Source organism: Vespa mandarinia, chromosome 2, assembly GCF_050613455.1.
Source record: "Vespa mandarinia isolate Hongniang chromosome 2, ASM5061345v1, whole genome shotgun sequence".
Lineage (NCBI taxonomy): Eukaryota > Metazoa > Arthropoda > Insecta > Hymenoptera > Vespidae > Vespa > Vespa mandarinia.
Window position 1 is genome coordinate 17,080,001 of NC_140811.1, and position 19,460 is coordinate 17,099,460.

Here is a 19,460-nt window from a genome sequence, read left to right on the forward strand (position 1 = left end):
ACGCTCATTCCCGTTTGTCGGATTTTTGAACGCGTATTATCTCTCAGTAAGCGCGATATACCATTTATATCGTGAGTGTGCCTACGTCTGTATATGTCTACCTCTATATGCATAAATCCTCTGATAGTAAGAGGAGAATAACACACAGGGAAATATTTTCGAGTCAAATAGCCGTCGTTTCGCACCCACTTCACAATTTTATTTGACATATGTATGTATGTATACGTATAAGCAGATTTAGTTTTGAACGTTACGACGTTTGCCCAATCCGATGATATTATTACATGTATATCCCCGATAAATTTTCATTAATCGATTAAGTCATTAATCATTTCGTAATGCTCGTAAATGTAATCGTCCATCGTACGATTTACATATAACGATGAATCTTTTTGATTATTAACCATCTAAATGATTACACCCTCATTCTAATTCCATCCGAAAGAGAGAGTGTGAGAAAGAGAAAGAGAGAGAGAGAGAGAGAGAATACGAATATTGTAGAGAAAAGCGGCTTAAAAAAGGATTTCCGATCACTTTGTATACGAAATGTTTGAAACGTCAAAAAAAAAAAAAAAAAAGAAAAGGAAGAAAAAAAGGAAAAAAAAAGAAAGGAAAAAAGAAAAAACAAAGAAAGAAACAAGAAAGAATGAAAGATAGTACGATAACACTAAAGACAAAAGACTCGTTGCACTCTATTTATAATCCTCTTCGTTTTATCCTCTCGAAAAGAAGCTGCCTCTGCTACTTGACGAAGGTCGAGTGAGATCGTACGAATGAAAAGAATGAAGGCTGCCTCTCGCGTTACGATCTCGTAACAATTTGGAAAGAATGGAGATTCTACCTTTCTATCCCTCTCCCTCCACCCTACCCCTTATCACTGAAAGAAAAAGAAAATAAAGCAAACAAAATAATAAAACTTTATATTATATCGTGTATATGTAAAGGAAGGGAAAAAGGAAATTATATATATATATATATATATATATATATATATATATATATATATGTATAATGATATTATAACAAAGTTTTAACGACAGATAAGTGAATAAACAAAAGATTTGGAAAAATCAATCGTTCGAATGAACCAAATTATTCAGCTGACTCTTACAAAAAATTACGGTTTTTGCTCGTTAGCAAACTCCGTTCCGTGCTTCGACGGCGGCACGTCGATTGCTACCGTGGCAATTTTCTCAGGCTGAATGCCAAAAATTCCACTGGTCCCATTAAAGAAATCCAGAGAAAAAAGCAGGGATGGGTGTGTGAGAGAGAGAAGGGGGAGAGATGGAGGGAGAGAGGGAGAGGGGGTGCATGTAAAAAGAATACGACTGAAAGCTCTAAAAGTTGACCTTTAATAACTTTAAACGAGTAGAAGGTAATTCGCGATTACTTTTTTTTTTAACTTTAATCGGACTTTTTTTTTATTTCATTCAAACAGACAAATATATAAAGAGAAATAGAGAGAGAGAGAGAGAGAGAGAAGTTATAGAGAAAAGATTCGTGTATGTAATGTCCGAGAACAAATTTGAAGGGAACTACCCTCTGGCGAATAAATCAAGAAAAAGAGATAGAAAATGCTTTCAGGGAAGAAGCAGTTACGGTAAAAATCGTTCTTTTTACAGGAACCAAGTAGTAATTTCGCGAAAAGTTCTTGCCTCGAGTGCTCGTAGATAGAGAAGTCAGTCGCGTTGATAATTACGCTCGCCTGTGATGACCGACAAAAGTCGATGAAACGAAGAAAAGAGAGAAAGGAAAGAAGGAAGGAAGGAAGGAAGGAAGGAAGGAAGGAAGGAAGAAAGGAAAGAAGAAAGAAAAGAAAGAAAGACAAGAAAAGATGAAGAAAAAGTAGACGTAGACGAAGAAACTTACTCGTGTAAGGGGAGAGAAGCTTCGCGTAGAATCATTCACGAAGAAAATCTCGAGGACATTTCTTCTTTTTTTATTTTCTATCTCACTTTCTCTCTCTCTCTCTCTCTCTCTCTCTCTATCTCTCTCTTTCAGTCATACACTCTTCAGTATCCTTCTCTTTTTATTGGTCTTCACGTTGAAGGTAAAGGGACGACTCGAGTACCATACGAATAACATTGTAATCCTCTGGAAAGGAAACGCGTTTCCCTCGAGTATCTACGTGTTACACACTCCGCCAAGTATTCCAAACGATCATTAGTTACAAAAGAATGGAAGTCCTCGTGGATAAAAGGATATACGTATACGCATATGTATACGTACGAAGGGGTAAGTGTAAGTCGTAGGATATGAACGAACCAGACGAAAGTAACTACCAAAAGAAAGAGAGAGAGAGAGAGAGAGAGAGAGAGAGAGAGAGAGATGGATATTCTTGATGAAAAAGATTAATGACTACGACTAATAATAAATCTTTATGAAATCCTACCGATTGTTCCCTTTTTTCTTTTTTTATAACATCTATTATTACCACATTCCCATCAGAAAATGTAATAATTTACTTAAACTGTAAAATGATCGTCGTTATTTTATCTATCCCTTAAAAAAAATTAAACTATAGGAAAACTATTAACAATAATGAGATAGAACTAAGAGAGAGAGAGAGAGAGAGAGAGAGAGAGAAAACAAAAAGGAACAAGAGGGATAAAGATGAACGTAAATGTATAAAAGCAGTTGACCGAGTCAGGTTCACATCAGTACCGAGGTGGGTGTACATCAGTACCGAGACGTTATTCGATGGCTTTTGATCTCGATCTAAATTGCTGAAACTTGCATTCGAGTTGGAGAAGCGGAGGAAAACAGAAATGGTTGGTTAAAGAGAGAGAGAGAGAGAGAGAGAGAGAGAGAGAGAGAATGACTAAATTCGCTTTTGCAAGCCCGTATTTCGAAGCAAATTAGCAAATGATGGCCCAGCACGGGCCCATCGTTCGGCCCTAAACGATTTGGTATAGTTGTGTTAGTAGCACTTGTCTCTCACTTTCTCTCTCTCTCTCTCTCTCTCTCTCTCTCTCTCTCTCTCTCTCTCTCTCTCAACACTTTCGGTTAACCGAAGGGAATTCCTTTACCCTCCCATTTCGAGTTACCGTAGAAAACGATTTCTCGACTAGCAAACGGAGAGTTTCGTGAGAGCGATTTTAATATAATCGCAAATCGGAAACTTCCTTGGTCTGTTTTAGGGATAGAAAGGAATAGAGAGATAGGTATCTACGTAAGTCGAATTCGTGTATTTCCAAAGTTTTCAAAGTATCGATACGTTTATCACAAAGGTTTCGTTGTTTTCGTTTCCTCGTTTCTCATGGTTACACTTTGTCCTAGTTTTCCTAGTAAAATCTTTAGATATTCTTTTACAAAAAGAAAATGTCTTAAAATATACGAATATAAATATAAATAAAGATGGATTGAAATAGATAGATCGTAATTCATATTTATCCTTCTTATTTATAAAGTAATTTTTTATTCGTTTTAATATATATCTCTTATGCTTTTAAACTCGCTGTCCAATTGGATGAAATATCTTGATGGACAGAGATAAAATTGAAAAGTATACGAAAGTATCACATGAATCGTATGTCGATTCGAACCAACCAATCGAAGCAATTGCAGCTTTTTCTTTTTTCTTTTTTCTTTTTTCTCTTTCGTCCCTCTTACGATTCCCTGCCAATACTTCAGACGGAAAATACCGAAGGACAAAAAAGAATACGAAAGAGACGCGTTGACGATAATTACTTGAGGTGGATGAAAGGTTCGTTCATCCAAGTCTCCCCCTACTTATTCCTCCCCTTTTTCTTGCATCTTTTTCTCGTAATCCTTAATGTCGAAATCGTCTCGGTTGGAACGATCCTGCGAGGCTTTTGAGAAGCAAAGAAAAAGATAGAAAGAAAGAGAGTATCCTTCCTTACGAAAGGAAGAAGAAACGGCGAGAGTGAGATTATCGAAGAAAAAGAGAAAAAGAAAGACAGAAAGAGAGGGAGAGAAAGAGAGAGAGAGAAAGAGAGAGTAGTGGGAGAACTCGTTCCGTAATGGTCAGTGCTTCTTTCCGACCGACTCTCAGTCCTTGATTGGCCAATTTACCTGTCCCTTTGTTCCCTTCCTATCTTTCTCGTACCTTGTTAGTATAAAGCTTTAACTCCGTTGGACAATTGCATCTGATTTTTCGATCGTTTCTTGCTTTTATATAATATGAAAGAATAAGAGAAGAAGAAGAAAGGGATAGACAGACAGACAGACAGACAGAGAGAGAGAGAGAGAGAGAGAGAGAGAGAGAGAGAAAGAAAGTGAGACAGGTGGTACAAAAAGAAGATATAAAGAGAGGAAAAAAAAATCAAGAAAGAAAAAGCGAAAGAGAGAAAGGAGAAGGTAAGTTGGGAAGGAAGAAATGATGCAGGATAATCGCTTTTACCTTTCGATCGAATGAATTCGAAAGAAATCAGAATTTTCATGTGATTTCGTTGGAGTTAGAGAGATGGAAAATCGGGTTCTCCACAAAAGGAAAGGAGTACTAGAAGGAGGGGAAAAAGAGAAGAAGTAGAAGTAGAAGTAGAAGAAGAAGAAGAAGAAGAAGAAAAAGAGCAATGAGAGTGCTTACCTGCCTTGCAGACATCGATGTCCAGGTCACCGGTAATCGCATGAGAAAATCTCGTGTTTGTAAGCTCCTCGATGGTGAATCTCTTATGACGATGATGTCGATGGTGTTTCGTTTCCTCGAATTCGTATGAATCCTTATCGACAGCCCGACTGTCGACGAGGCATACTGCCGTTAGGCATAAGATCGACAGGATGATCTCCATCGGTAGCCTCATCTCGTGTTGATCGATCGAAATAACGAGACGAAAACGAGGAATTCGATCGACGATTCGGTCATCACAGACCGATCGTACTACCGTTCGAATAAATTCATTTGCCGTTGTTTTCTTCTCGTTCTCTTTTTATCCTTCTCTCTCTCTCTCTCTCTCACTCTCTTTCTTACACTTTCTTTCTTCCTTCTTTGTCTTATAATAACGCTACCTTTATTTTCTATTTTTCTTTTATTATGTATTTCCTCGATTCTTTCTGTTCACATTGACGGTCCAACCACGTTCCAATCTTTCGCTTATCTTTTCTCTCCCTCTCTCTCACTCTCTCTTTCTCTCTGTCTCTCTTTCTCTTGGCAGTGGCGGGAAAAGTGGTCGAATTCAAAACCATCGGCCACGTTTCCGTTAAACTAATTTTCCCGGATTGTTTTCAGATCCACCAATGGAAAATCAATTATCGATACTTTTCTCATCAAAAATAATATCTTTCTTATCGATCTTTAAAAAAAGAAAATCGTATAATTCTCTTATATCATTCAAATTACGCGCGAATTTTATCGCGTCGACGTTAAACAAGATTCTTCGTATTTCTTATTAAGGAATTAATGAAGAAAAAACAAAAAAAAAAAACAAGAAAAAGAAAAAACAAAAAAAAGGAGAAAAAGAAAGAAAAAGTAGAACAGAAACACGAGTTCGAAATACGAGTTCTGTGAAGAAATGTATGGTAAAAGGAAAAAAAAAAAACAAGAACCTACCACTTATACTACTTTCCTCCTTTTTTTTTACTATCGGACTACCAATATCACTTTTAGTGGAACAAAATCAAACCATAGAGAGAGAGAGAGAGAGAGAAAGAAAAAGGATAAAAGAAAAAAAGAAAAGAAAGAGGAAAAAGGAATAATAAAAATGAAATGAGAAGGAAAGAATGACAGAGTGAACGATAAGTCACGCGAGAAATCTCGTAGGTCGGGCCCGTTCGTCGGTCAAAGTTCGATTAAGCGCGAGAGACTTGAGACAACGAGAGAATAATGTTGTCGATGTTGTTCGTTCAAAACTAACCGAATACAATCAATCGCCGGCGGATCGTCCTTGCGTGGAGAACGTGGAGAACAGACTGATCGTCCCTCGCGGCTGCTGCCTGTGAAACGCGTCGTTCGAAAGCGCGCGCTCGTACTGGCATTAAGTCGAGTGAGACAGAGAGTCAGAGAGAAAGACAGAGACAGAGAGAGAGAAAGAGAGAGAGAGAGAGAGAGAGAGAAAGAGAGATAGATAGAGAGAGAAATAGAGATAGAGAGTGAGCGAGTGAGCGAGTGAGCGAGAGTGTGAGTGAGTAAAAGAGAGAGGAGGGATAGGAAAGAGACGGTAGAGGAGGTAGGAAGAAGAGAAAGAGGAGGAAGAGGAGGAGGTGGAGGAGGAGGAGGAGGATGAGGAGGAGGAAGGGATAGGTAGAGAACCAGAGGGGATGCCAGCGACGATCGTCTCCTCCCTCGCTAACTGCACGGCACGAGGGTGGCCGAGACACTGACCGAGCTTCCGTGCGAGTAGCACAGCCGAGCCTCGAAGAATCCTCATGGCGGGAAGACGCTAGCCAGAGTAAGTAGACCATCGCATGCTCTTTTCATTTCTCTCTTTCTTATATACTTCATAAATTGGTTTAATCTTTCCTACGTTGAAATTCCTGTGTCTCACGGAACGCATCGTTTATCGTTTTTTATTCCTTCCGTTGAATTCAAAGTAAACAGAGATGGAAGGAAGGAGAGAGAGAGAGAGAGAGAGAGAGAGAGAGAGAGAGAGAGAGAGAGAGAGAGAGAGAGAGAGAGAGAGAGAGAGAGAGAGAGTAAGGGATATGATAAAATTGAATTTATCCTTATCTCAAACGTTATTTATTTTAAATATAATATTTCATATGACATTGTCTCAAGTAAACAAGAATGATATTGCCTATGATTGTTTTTATGCCTTTGTAAAGAGAGTTTGTTATTTAAAACGTAATCGATTTAAAAATAAAATTTCTTACGATATTGCACCGAGAAAAAAAGAAAGAATGTTATTTACAAGAAAACCGTACTACCATATGCCCTAAAACGAAAAGGGAAAAGTAATAAGAAAAAAAGAGAGAGAAAGGGAGAGAGAGAGAGAGAGAGAGAGAGAGAGAGAGAGAGAGAGAGAGAGAGAGAAAGAGAATACCTAATTCAGTAACTCGGCAATATCCTTTTACGTAACAACTCGGCTCGTATCTGGCTTTGATCTGAGAAGGGTGAAAGGGCCCGACCACGGGCCAACTCGTGTCGTTCGACTCGATAATTCGAACGCTTCGTTCGTTCCTTCCTTCGTCTAAATGTAGCAGCCCTCCTCTTACAACGGTCTTTCCCCTCCTCCGCCCCCACCCCGCCCCCTCTCTCGCACCACCACTCTCCTTTTGCCTTTCAACGAGCGACGCACACAAACAAAACCGATAAATATTCGACAAGAGACAACGGCTTGTTGTTAGTTTGGCCCTTCGCTCACAGAAACACGTGTTCCGTGTCCCACGCGAGAACGTGTATCGGTCAAGTATCGGATTACTGTCATGGGATCACCCTTTAGGAACCCTGTCAGTCTGTCTGTCGAAGGGTAAGTGCATGTCGACGCTGCCCGGAAACCCTCCGCAAGAATAATCTCTGACGATAGGAGGGAAATACCGAATTCTCTTTTAACGTGTCACATCCGAAAGCACAAGCTCTCTTTTCCCCTTCCTCTACCTTCTGGCAACCTTCCCTGATATACCCTAATGTCGCTTACAAACAAACCGCTCGAACGACCATTGTTTCGACTATTGTTGTCGCTGGTATGTTTCTCTCTCTCTCTCTCTCTCTCTCTCTCTCTCTCTCTCTCTATTTTTCTTCCTCTCTATTTATCTATCTATCTATCTCTCTTGGTCGCTCGATTTCTTTCTTTTTATGTCAATGCTTCAACGAGACTATTCTACACTTTATCATATCTTGTATCGACGTTAGAATAATATCTGATCTCGTTGAGAATTCACCTTAAATACGAAATCTCCTTTCCAATGGGATTTTCTATGATACAAAAGTTTTTATAAACGTAATTGTTTCAATTGAAATCTTTTACGTCGATTGAATTTAAAGCACGATAAAGAAAAAGATAAATTGAAACCGATTGTGGTATACGTATGTAAGATTTTATTAACAGAGAAAAATATTATTTCCGATTGTAATTAATTTAGTTTTTAAAAGTAAGATATAAATGATCCCTATATTCACTTTCGTTCATTAATAAAGAATGATTTTTTTCGATTAAGGTAAACATTTTTTCATCACAATTGGATTTTTTCGAGACAGTCGAAAATTTGTAATATTTTCTCATGCAAATAAACAATATTCATGCAATAATAATATATAGATTTATATATTATTAAAAAAAAAAAAAAAAAAAAAAAAAAAAGAGAGAGAGAAAGAGATTTGTAATATTTGATATCCAATAAATATTATATGTTATGTTATATCATTTTTCTATATTACATATTATTTATTATATTTATATAATTATATCATTGTTTATTTGGTCTATCAAAAAATAATGAATTAGTTATTAACGCTATCTAATACTTTTATATATTTCTTTTCTTTTTCTTTTAAAATCACTTTAGTTGATTCTCGAAAGCTTTTCGATTGGATCGATACGAATCGTACGATATTCGTGGGCTAAATTAAAGGAACCTCAGTGAAATCGTACTCGCGTCGTTAATATTTCATGCGCGTGGAAATATGCAAGGTAGGTAGGTAGGTAGGTAGGTAGGTAGGTAGGTAGGTAGGTAGGTAGGTAGGTAGGTAGATAGGTAGGCAGCAAGCTAGCAAGCTACCAAGTTGGCTGGATCGCTGGGTTTGCAAGTGGAGCACACCGCACAAACGATAAATTCTTATATTCGAGCAACAACCAACAGCAACATCACCACAGCTAGCGGCCGTTTCGAATGGAAATGAAATCGATCGATCGCAAAATTTACCGCGATTATTCGCTTCTCCTCCTTCCCTTCGTGCGTGTATTTTCTCAATTTGTTGCTCGATCGTAGCCGAGCAATGGAAATGAATGAAATGCGTCGACTATGCGCTACAATATATATATATATATATATATATATATATATATATATGTGTGTGTGTGTGTATGTGTATGTGTCTATATAAAACGTATATGTATATATATAATGATACTAAAAGTTCATTGAAAAAAATTTAAACGTTGAATTTTGATCAAACGTAGAAATTTTCATTGTTACTTTGTGTCAAATCCATTATCACAATATTTATTGATCTATTAAACTTCACAATTCATATATATATATATAATCCCTGTTACATATTTTTAATAGCATTTGGTTGGTGTTTCACATTTTTCATATCCAATATGTTCGTTGGCTTAGATCGCGAAATTAAATCCAAGATAAGCTAAATAAAGAAAATTCTTTAGAAAGGGGATGAAGAGGAAGAAAAAAAAGCTGAGAGATTGAAATGAGAAAAAAAGAGAAATATTACGGTAAAAAAAGAAAAAGGAGAAGGAAAAGAGAGAGAGAGAGAGAGAGAGAGAGAAAGAAAGAGAAAGACAGAGAGGGAGAGACAGAGAAAGCAGAAAAACGAACATGCACGAAGCTCTAAGAGAGCCACCAACTAGTAATTAATCAGCATTAACAGGCACTCTTTCGTCTGCATATAATGAAGCCAGTTGGATCGTAGATGTTTTGTTTCGAAACTTCGTAGTTCCGTACGACGAGAATTTTTCGAAATAATCGTTGAAACGAAATCTCTTAAGAAAGAATAACTTCGACGACGACATGAAAGAATTTCTACGATCTTTATACTGTTTTTTATTTTTTTTTTATTTTTTTCTTTTTTTTTCTTCGTTAATTAATTAATCGATTATTAAGTTACACTCGATCACCTATACCATATCATTATTATATTATAATCGTAAGAATAGATAAACTATATAATTGTATACATAGACAAAACACAATCTGTTAAATCCAATTATCCTAATACATCAGATCCCATTACTCCCATCACTCCCATTATTTCTATTACTCCGATTCTCATGATAGAATCTTAAATAATGAATAATTACTAATTCCTAATACAAAATTAATTTATACACCAAGCTTATAATATCTTAATATTAACACTCGCATGTATAAATAAATGTATTCATTTCTCTCTCTCTCTCTCTCTCTCTTTGCATATATATATATATATATATATATATATATCATACAAATTATGTTTCATTTCGAAAATCTTCAATTCCCTTCACGGAATACATGTTACGGTCGTAATACATAAACATGGTTTAATTGAAATATTTCTTATATCGTTCTTTTGAGATATTGTAGGATAATTTTCATGGGAATATATATATATATATATATATATATATATATATATATATATATATAAAATTGAATTGCTAAATTTCTCACAAAGCAACGGCTTGTTTTATAAGACTATGTGAACTCGATAAATTTCCGAGTAGCAATTTAAAAATTGCTTTTTTTCTCTTTCATTCTTTTTCGTATGAGAACGTAAAAAAGTCAAGGACACGGGCGGAGTACACAGTTTCCATTCATCGACGAAGAGGGGGAAGACCTTTAAAACGATCGGAAGGGGATGATAAATGCTTCGTTTTAAAATGTTTGACTACGTTAATTAATATGATGAGTACGATCAAACGCTAACCATGCTCTTTGATAGTACGTACTATGTTCTGAACGTTGATCTCGTTTGTAATCGAACTTTATGGCAAATAAACGAAATGTCGATAATATCTGTCCTTTTATAATAACTATACATAGGGAATATATATATATATATGTATCTCAATATTTCAAAATGTTCAAAGAATATTATTTCCAATATAACGAGAAATAATTGTAAATTTAATTGGAGGTTAAAATTAAAAGGAAAAAAAAAAAAAAAACAAAAAGAAAAAAGAACAAGAAAAGAAAAAAAGAAGAAAGAAAGAAAGAAAGAAAGAAAGAAAGAAAGAAAGAAAGAACTTTTAATCGAAATTAAAAATTATAATCTTTTTTTTTTTAATTATTTCCAAGAAGACGAACATCGGATGGAATAATACTTAGGATACCTCCTATATATCCTATTTATGGTTTTTTTTCTTTTTTCTTTAAGTTTGTTTATTAAAAATATTATAGGATACTTCCAAGTAATTAATGGAAAAAAAGAAGCAAAAAAATAAAAATTGCTGCGAAGTAATGTGGAAGGAGAAAGAAAGATTGAAATTAAATGAAAATCAAAAAATATTGTAAATTGAAAGAAAAAACTTCGACCTTGAGAAAGAAGATTATCCTTATCCTTTTTTATATACTTCATCCTTTTTTGCTCTTTTTTTTCTCTCTCTCTCTCTCTCTCTCTCTCTCTCTTCCTCTTAAAACCATTTTTACCACTCTTCTCGAATACAGAGAATCGTTGAATATGCATGTATTTTTTTTTCTTTTTTTTTTTTTTTTTTTTTATGGCAGTTCAGACGTATCTCTAAGTCAGCAGATATTCCTTTATAATTCTCCTTCATTCTAATATACAGACATATGCGGTACAACGATATTCCATTCGGGAAATCTATAAACGAAGGATTGCTTCGAGAAAATATGCAAGAATCCGTTAGATATACATATGTTAACGCACTGTGCGATATATCAGAGATATTGTATCTCGTAAAGTATTAAATTCGATTAAATTTTCGAGAAAACAAAAAGCTAATTCTTGCTTTGTAATTCAATTATTAATATAAGAGAAACGTTATTCTATCAAATAGTACGAGAATAATTAACGATCGTATAATATTCTCCGTACGTATCGCATTGTTAGATCTGATATAAATTTTTTACAAAGATAAGAAAAATTAATTTAACAATTAAAATTTATCGGCTTTAATATTGACACATTTGTTTTCTCAAATGAATTTAACGTCGAAAAACGATAATTCGTAGTATCAAAATAGAAATCATATTTGTTTGTTCTTTTTTTCTTTTTTTTTCTTTTTTTTAACTTTTTCATAACCTACCTGTCTTTAAGATCACAAATGAGCCAATGATTTGTTCGATTCTTTTCATTTAATCTTCTTCGAACGACGATTTTATATCAATCCATATGCACTGCGTCACGAGAAACTTAAAAAAAAACCGTAAAAATGTAAAAGAAGCGAAGAGTATAGCACGAAAAATAAAAAACAAAAGGGAACAATATACTGTACGTAAATAAGTGGGACATCATCGATTGGCAATGATGCAACAAGGATATGATTTTGAATTTTCCACGATCCCGCGTCACGTGTCCGCGCTATGATTGGTCCGCCGAAAGAGGAGGTATATCTTATTACATCACGGTTCGTACGATCGTTCACGGAGTCACGACGTTTGCTTTAAAAGAAATTACTTTTCGATAATGGCGGTAGCTCCTGGAATATGCGAAGCACCTGGATGTAAAGCAGAGGCGAGCTTACAATGTCCGACATGTTTAAAAATTGGAATACAGGGTTCATACTTTTGTAGTCAAGTAAGAATACATTACGTATATTATAGGTTATGTCGTACCAATGTATATTTCCTTTTGGTATGTAATTCAATCCTATCAGTATGATCATAATGAAAAAAAAAAAAAAAAAAAAGAAAGAAAAAAGAAGTATCAATTAAATTCGTATAATTATGTTTTTAAAATATTATAATTCATTCGATACATTCGATGAATTTCTTTTTTGCTATGATGATACAACGATTTAATCCTTTTTTTTTTTTTTTTCTTTTTTGATCAATTTTTACAGGGATGCTTTAAAGATAACTGGAACTCACATAAACTAATTCACCAACTTGCAAGTGAGTTTACGGTTCTATTTCTTTCTGATATTACCATGATCCAGTTATAGTTATGAATGGTTTTCTATAATTAGAAGGAGAAAATGTGAATAAAAGTTCCGAGTACAATCCATGGCCTTCTTATCATTACACTGGAAAGTTACGTCCTTTCAAAAGAGAGACACGTCGTGAAGTACCAGAATGTATAGGCCGTCCAGATTATGCTCAACATCCAACTGGAATTCCTATTAGCGAACAAGCAGTGAGAGGTTCTGCCCAAATTAAAATCCTTAACGATGAAGAGATTGAAGGAATGCGCATTGCATGCAAGGTGATATATTTATTCTAACATTACAGATAATCTTTGATCGTCAGAGGTTTAATACAAAGGGGAACATTATTATTTACTTCTTAAATTTATATATGAGACCTAACAATTAGTGGGTTTTAAAATTAGAATAATTCACATAGCTTGGTCGAGAAGTCTTAGATGAGGCTGCAAAAACATGTGGCGTGGGTGTTACAACAGCAGAAATTGACAGGGCTGTTCATGAGGCTTGTATAGAACGGGATTGTTATCCTTCTCCATTAAACTATTATCAGTTTCCTGCTAGTTGTTGCACATCGGTTAATGAAGTAATTTGCCATGGTATACCTGATACAAGGCCATTGGAAGATGGAGATATTTGTAATGGTAGAATGATTATTATAATCATTGATAAATATAATTTTATTTGGATTTAATGAATTATCTCTTATAAAAACTCTTTTCTTTTCAGTTGATGTCACTGTATATCATAATGGTTTTCATGGTGATCTGAATGAAACTTTTCTAGTTGGGAATGTTAAGCCAGAAGTAAAAAAGTTAGTGGAAGTAACGTACGAATGTTTATCAAAAGCTATTGAGATTGTACGTCCTGGAGAAAAATACAGAGACATTGGTAATGTTATACAGAAACATGCACAGGCACATGGTTTCAGTGTAGTACGCAGTTATTGTGGACATGGTATACATCGTCTTTTCCATACTGCACCGAATGTACCACATTATGCCAGTAAGTAATATTTATTATATTAAAACTCAATAAATATATTATGATACAATTAATGTATATGATTTCTTTTAGAAAATAAAGCAGTAGGGGTTATGAAGCCTGGTCATTGTTTCACGATAGAGCCAATGATATCTCAAGGTACATGGAGAGATGAAATGTGGCCTGATAATTGGACAGCAGTTACAGCAGATGGACAATGGTCAGCACAATTCGAACATACTCTTTTAGTCACAGAAAAGGGTTGTGATATTCTAACAAAACGTTTGACAAATAATGGTAAACCATGGTTCATGGATCAATCGTAGTACAGTTTGTTGTAAAAATGACAAATTGCATGACGTCATCAGGATGTGCGTATTTTATTTTTATCAGTTAAAATTAAGATCTTTTTTTCTTTTTTTTTTTTGTGTTTGTTTTATTGATTGAAAAAAAAATTTTTTCTAAAATGAAAGTGATTAACCCGGCTAAAGAAGCCAATGGAAATGGCCTTGTCCAACAACGTTTCTTTAATCTTTCTTTTTTTTTTTTTTTTTTTTTTTTTTTAAAGAAAAAAAACTGCTGACTCCTGTATTATACTAATATTTCATCAAGTTGATAAATATGTACATACGAGTATAATGTTTACCTTTCAATTGCGCGGGATGTTCAAAATAAAAGATTAAAATTATGTAGGACAATGGAAATATTCTATTTCCTTGCAAATAGAAATAAATAAGTTAACAAATAGCCTAAATACAATAAATAAATATCAAATAAATTAATAGACGATTCGTACGATCGCTTTTGAAGGATGTCTATTGAAGAATGATTCAAAAGCTATCGGAATCGATCGCTCCTTTCGCATAATCATTTCGAGTATGGAAATCACCTGTTAACAGTATCCTAAAATTTGTCGATAAATAATCATCATATACAAATATTATATTAATAAATATTTTCATTTTCCAGTCTTAGATCTGAGTCGTGTACCAAATTCATATTTCGAATTTTGTTCATAAAGTCGTTCGTTCGACGAGGTGGTAGTTCGAGAATCCTTCGTGTCACCTTCGTCAATCTCGTATTCATACTCTATTTTCTCTTCGTTCTGTGAATCAGAATCGTTCACGTATTCTTCGTCATCGGGTACCATTATTCGTAAGGGTCGTTTTTCTTGATTAAGATTTTGTTGGTTTAACCTTCGTCGATGTTGTTGTTGTTGTTGTTGTAGAAAACGTTGTTTATCACGTTTTTCATTTTCAGCCTGTAAACATTGAAACTATTATTAAATAACTATTTTTTAATATTTATAATTTGATTACATGTATACCTGTTCATGATGAATACGTTGCTGATGATATTGCTGTTGCTGCTCATACTGTGATTCATATTGTTGTTGTTGTTGTTGTTGTTGTTGTTGTTGCTGCTGCTCTTGTTGCTCTTGAGTATCTTGATAACTCTCGTCCTTGTGATTGGGTGGCATAACTTCGCTCTGCTGTTGTCTCTCCAGTTGTTGCTTTCGTAGATGTCCAATCAACTGACTATTTACATTTCCAGCAGCAGCTAATGCAGCTAATTTCTCTGCAGCTTCGCGATTAGGCAAAGATGTGTAAAATTGTGTCGATAATCCTCCGTTATTGGTAACTTTGCTAAAATACGTGGATTGTCCAGCCCGATTATTCGTTTCCTCATAATCAATATTATTTTCTGTTTGTTCAATCGGTACTTCAGCAGTATAGCTTAATTCCTCGTCAGACTGTATATCAGTCTGTTGTATATTCGAAGGTTCTGCCTCCAAATTGTAATCCGCAGTGACTCTACCAGATGCGAAATTTGGATCTAATAATATCTGTTGTTGTTCGTGTTGTAATTGTTGATGCTGTTGTTGCTGCTGTTGCTGCTGCTGATTATCTTGTTCATCGTAGTTAAAGGAATGCATCTGTGGTTGAGAGAAACTCGTGACTCCGTTGGGCTGAAGAAGTTGGCCAAGTTGTTGTTGTAGTAAATGTTGTTGTAACTGAGGTTGCTGAACTGTAATCGTAAAAATGACTTTTATTCTTTATTTCTTGATATATCGATTGAATTTACGAACCTGCTGTGTATTGTTCCGTAAGTTTATTCGGGAAGCTGTTCAAGAGTTCGTAAAGTTGAGTAGCGGATAAAGGTGGTCCAGCTGGTGCCGGATGTCCAACGTGTAAATCAGGAATTTGATTGCCAATCGTATTGGCTGCTTGAGTGGCGGTACCAGGGAAGCCAACGTGAAGAGAACTGCGCAAGTTTGTTTGCATTGGTGTGTCAGTTTGACCAAACTGAATATTCGCTAGGCCCGTGTTGGTTATGGGTGGATGATTGAGGAAAACTTCGTTGGTTTGTAGATCGGGATTGACTACCGTAGCCAGCCTGGTTACATCGAATTCCGGAGTGAAAAATGTCGGTTGGACTGTATGATATTCCTTTTGAGCTAGATCATTGTCCTCTGTAACTTCATATTGATGTTGAATAGGCGTTGGACTAGTTACAGTTCGTTGAGGTGCCAAGCTAGTGCCAATAGTCGCTAATCCAAAATCATTTGCCAATGTATTACCTAAAAAAAATCAAATAGATATCATAGTAACATATTCTTTCATTATTTAAATCAATTTTTTTTTTTTTTTTCTTAAATTCACCTTGTAGATTGAGATTATAATTGAGATCGTTACTATATTGATGCTGAGAAATGGCCTTTTGTCCAGAATTAGCATCAGAATTGTAAGGCTTATCGGCTGGGCTCAGATTAGGTGCAGGTATCGTATGAATAGGACCCTTATCGTCGTCGAGGTTACCTCGATGAGTCGGTGGCAATATCATTGGTTCAGGTCTATATTCTGGACTATATTCTGGAACTTGATTCATCGTATGAAATTCTTTGACTGGTGGACGTTGCGGAAGTACAGCATGATTGTTCAAAATCCCGAGAACTGGCATTTGAGTTTTCCAGGTAGTAGGAAGAATATTGAACGTCGGAGGTCGTCTAATCCTGAGATCGAAAATGATTTGCCTGATGTACCAGGCTCATATCTTGTTATATCAGGTTATTTCTTAAACGTTTGAAAAGGGAATAAAGAAGAACATTTGTCCTTCATATTTCATTCCCTTTTTCTCTTACCTATAATTTGGAGGTTTATAAGATATTCTTTTATGAGGAAAATTTCCACCAATGTGTATCGTGTTTCCCATTGAAATTCTAGGCCCAATAGGCCATGATTTCTTGAATATCGGTGGTGCATGAGGCAAAGGGGCTAGAGGCGGTCTTCTTAATTTATTCCTTGCCTCGGAGAAACAGATACACATGGCCAAGAGCCAACATGTCCAACCGATCACCTTAAAAATTTAACAGCTTAACGTCGTTAATGTGCATTCGATAATCGAAATTTTGTTTTCAGACATTCTGGGCTCCTATACTCATTTTATTTAGGATATAAGCGATACGTGAGACGAATTCGAGCGTTCATAACCGGAAATCCAAGTTTGTTAGGATGATACCGAGAACGTTACGGTACTTCATATCGGCACGTGCTTCTCATTTCCTTTTTGCCAACATATAAATAATATATGTCTGTACTCTTTATCTATTTATATATATATATATATATATATATATATATATATATATATGTTTAGATATATTATATTTATGTATTTAGGTACGAACACATATGTATTTGTATTACACATATGTATGTCTATGTATGTGAAGTATTAGTGGATGAAGAGAGAAGAAACAGAAACTTCGTGGTGAGTCGACGAATCGAAGTGGGACATTGTCCCACATCGGTGCGAGGAAAAGCGAGGATAAGCAGGCCGGGAGCGGGGGGGTAAGAGAGAAAGAGAAAGAAAGAGAGAGAGGGAGAGAGAGAGAGAGTAGTGAAGAAAATACGGCGAACCATGAAAATTATCGTATGTGTGCTTATGTATACATATGTATGTATGTATTTATAGAATCTGTTTTAATGCTCGTAAACATGTTAGAAATTTTCACACCTGTTGCTTTACAATGACTTTGATAATCAAAATTCCTTCGAATTCTTTGATTATATCGTTCGATCGATCATTAGTTTACTTCTCCTATTCGCTATTTATTATTTAATAATCATAAACATTTCATGTCATTTCATTTTATTTATAAAAAAAAACTTGCAATATTTCGTTTATCGAAATCATCGTAAAACGTAAATAGCTTTTTGACACGATTCTTTATTTCAAAGATCCAAACGAGAGTTGAAATAGAAATCGCGAACAATCATTGCAGTATTAATTATTAAATTATATTTAATTTAGAGATAAATGGTAGACGTGAATTTGTAAAAATAATACGACGAGTATGAGTTAATAATTTAGACATTGTGTCAATTAAAAGTCCCGGTAAAAAATGTTGAGGATCTTGAGGAAAAAATTTTTTTTTTTAATTATCTCGTTAATTAATCGTTATTGCAAGTGATATTAAAAAAAAAAAAAAAAAAAAAAAAAAAAGAAAAAAAAACGAAAGCAAATAGAAGGAAGTAAACTTGTGTAATTACTGTTAAAAGGGGACTTACCTTCATGATCGAAAAAAAAAAAATAGAATTCTCGATTCTATCGATCAGCAGGTAAATGATCGATAATGATGTCACACAAAGAAATACAAAAACCGGCTTTTCTCTCGCGATTCGAACACGGAAAACCGGAAACCGGCTCTTAAAAATCTTTCTCGCGGCCTTGGTTATTGGCCGTCGAAGAAGCACTGCGCCTTCTGCACGCAATTAGGTCATTGTCCTTCATTTATACTCTCGACCAACGTACGTTGATCATCGGGGATGCCAAAAGGTTACTTGTTACTCCTACTCTCGCATTCACTTCGATGCGTTGAGTGCACTAACCGGCGAGTTTTATCGCGAAAAGAAATTCTTTATTTCCCTGACATTCTTTTCATTACTATCGAATTGATCGTAAATAAAATTGAAACATTTCATGAATTAAAATTGTAATGAGAAATGAGATTAGATTATTTAATGAAATATCGAAAATATCTTAAACAATATTTCTTTTTATGATTTGATATTACTACACGTTACTTATTGATTGATAAAAATAATTACGTATTTGTAAATAATCTAAATCCTATTTAACATCTATATTTTGAAATTTCCATTTCATTTTCTTACCAGAAAAATTAATTATTATATTCATATTCGTATTATCGTTTATACTATAAATTTAACTTATACTTAATTATATTAGAAATTTTCTATAATATAATTTAAATGAAACGATTAAAAAGCAACCGGATTGTAGAGGATTAAACGTAAAAAAAAAAAATAAATAAATAAATAAATAAATAAATAAATAAATCCTTCATATCGAAGCAAAGGATTTACATAATTTCTCTCGTCAGCTGTCAGATTCGCGAGGATTAACGAGTTGAAATAAGTAAAATTGTTAAGTAAAAAAATGATAAAAAAAAAAAAACAAAATGAAAAAGGAAAAAAAAAGAAAATCATCGTAACCTATGATTTAAAGGGACAAACGCACTAGGTGCATCGTCCTCCGATCCGATTTGTATCGATCAATCGACCGGTCGTCTTTCGTTTCTCTCCATATATTCGACTCACTGGATTCCCTATTACACTACTACTACTACTACTATTACTATTACTACTACTACTACTATTACTACTATTACTACTACTACTACTACTACTATTACAACTATATTAATAGCAAAAGGCCAAGAAGTAATCGCGAAAGAGCTGCGTGCACGATCCAGTGACCTACTACCGTATTCTACGACATTGCACATAT

At 34.7% G+C, this 19,460-nt stretch overlaps 3 protein-coding genes across 7 annotated transcripts in view; 1 reads left to right on the forward strand and 2 right to left on the reverse strand.

Moving 5' to 3' along the window:
- Positions 1 to 7,077, reverse strand: part of tok (tolloid-like protein 1 tolkin) — a 42,892-nt gene extending 35,815 nt beyond the window's left edge. The window contains exons 1-2 of one of the 4 annotated variants that reach the window (XM_085655195.1): positions 6,942 to 7,077; positions 4,550 to 4,840 (exon numbers count right to left, since the gene is read on the reverse strand). In XM_085655195.1, the coding sequence (XP_085511321.1) occupies positions 4,550 to 4,763 (214 nt within the window). In that variant the 5' untranslated portion in view covers positions 4,764 to 4,840; positions 6,942 to 7,077. Of the gene's footprint in view, positions 1 to 4,549; positions 5,253 to 5,509; positions 6,264 to 6,941 lie in introns of those variants that run through there. The other 3 variants (XM_035874289.2, XM_035874311.2, XM_035874331.2) reach the window with 3 other exon arrangements.
- A 5,046-nt stretch (positions 7,078 to 12,123) lies between these two features.
- Positions 12,124 to 14,165, forward strand: LOC118445216 (methionine aminopeptidase 1). The gene is made up of 6 exons (XM_035874351.2): positions 12,124 to 12,316; positions 12,582 to 12,633; positions 12,708 to 12,943; positions 13,084 to 13,306; positions 13,392 to 13,667; positions 13,740 to 14,165. Exons 1-6 carry the CDS (start codon positions 12,206 to 12,208, stop codon positions 13,970 to 13,972), a joined length of 1,131 nt encoding a protein of 376 aa, XP_035730244.1. The 5' UTR covers positions 12,124 to 12,205; the 3' UTR covers positions 13,973 to 14,165.
- Positions 14,166 to 14,168: 3 nt separating this feature from the next.
- Positions 14,169 to 18,584, reverse strand: LOC118441873 (uncharacterized). Of its 2 annotated transcripts, none has more exons than XM_085655196.1 (6): positions 18,218 to 18,584; positions 16,789 to 17,003; positions 16,310 to 16,680; positions 15,736 to 16,227; positions 14,974 to 15,674; positions 14,169 to 14,907 (listed from the first exon to the last, which is right to left on the reverse strand). In XM_085655196.1, exons 1-6 carry the CDS (start codon positions 18,221 to 18,223, stop codon positions 14,605 to 14,607), a joined length of 2,088 nt encoding a protein of 695 aa, XP_085511322.1. In that variant the 5' UTR covers positions 18,224 to 18,584; the 3' UTR covers positions 14,169 to 14,604. The 2 variants fall into 2 exon arrangements, with proteins under 2 accessions (XP_085511322.1, XP_035722746.2); XM_035866853.2 differs by having other exon boundaries at positions 16,310 to 16,659; positions 18,218 to 18,572.
- Between the last annotated feature and the right edge of the window lie 876 nt (positions 18,585 to 19,460).

Excerpts from the sequence above, each read along its gene's own strand:
- LOC118441873 (XM_085655196.1), bottom strand. Across the intron at positions 16,681-16,788 it reads TATAAACCTCCAAATTATAG|GCAAATCATTTTCGATCTCA; the intron begins GTAAGAGAAAAA and ends CTGGTACATCAG. Across the intron at positions 14,908-14,973 it reads AACGTATTCATCATGAACAG|GCTGAAAATGAAAAACGTGA; the intron begins GTATACATGTAA and ends CAATGTTTACAG.
- LOC118445216 (XM_035874351.2), top strand. The coding sequence starts at position 12,206 with ATGGCGGTAGCTCCTGGAATATGCGAAGCACCTGGATGTAAAGCAGAG. Across the intron at positions 13,307-13,391 it reads AGATGGAGATATTTGTAATG|TTGATGTCACTGTATATCAT; the intron begins GTAGAATGATTA and ends TTTTCTTTTCAG. Across the intron at positions 13,668-13,739 it reads GAATGTACCACATTATGCCA|AAAATAAAGCAGTAGGGGTT; the intron begins GTAAGTAATATT and ends GATTTCTTTTAG.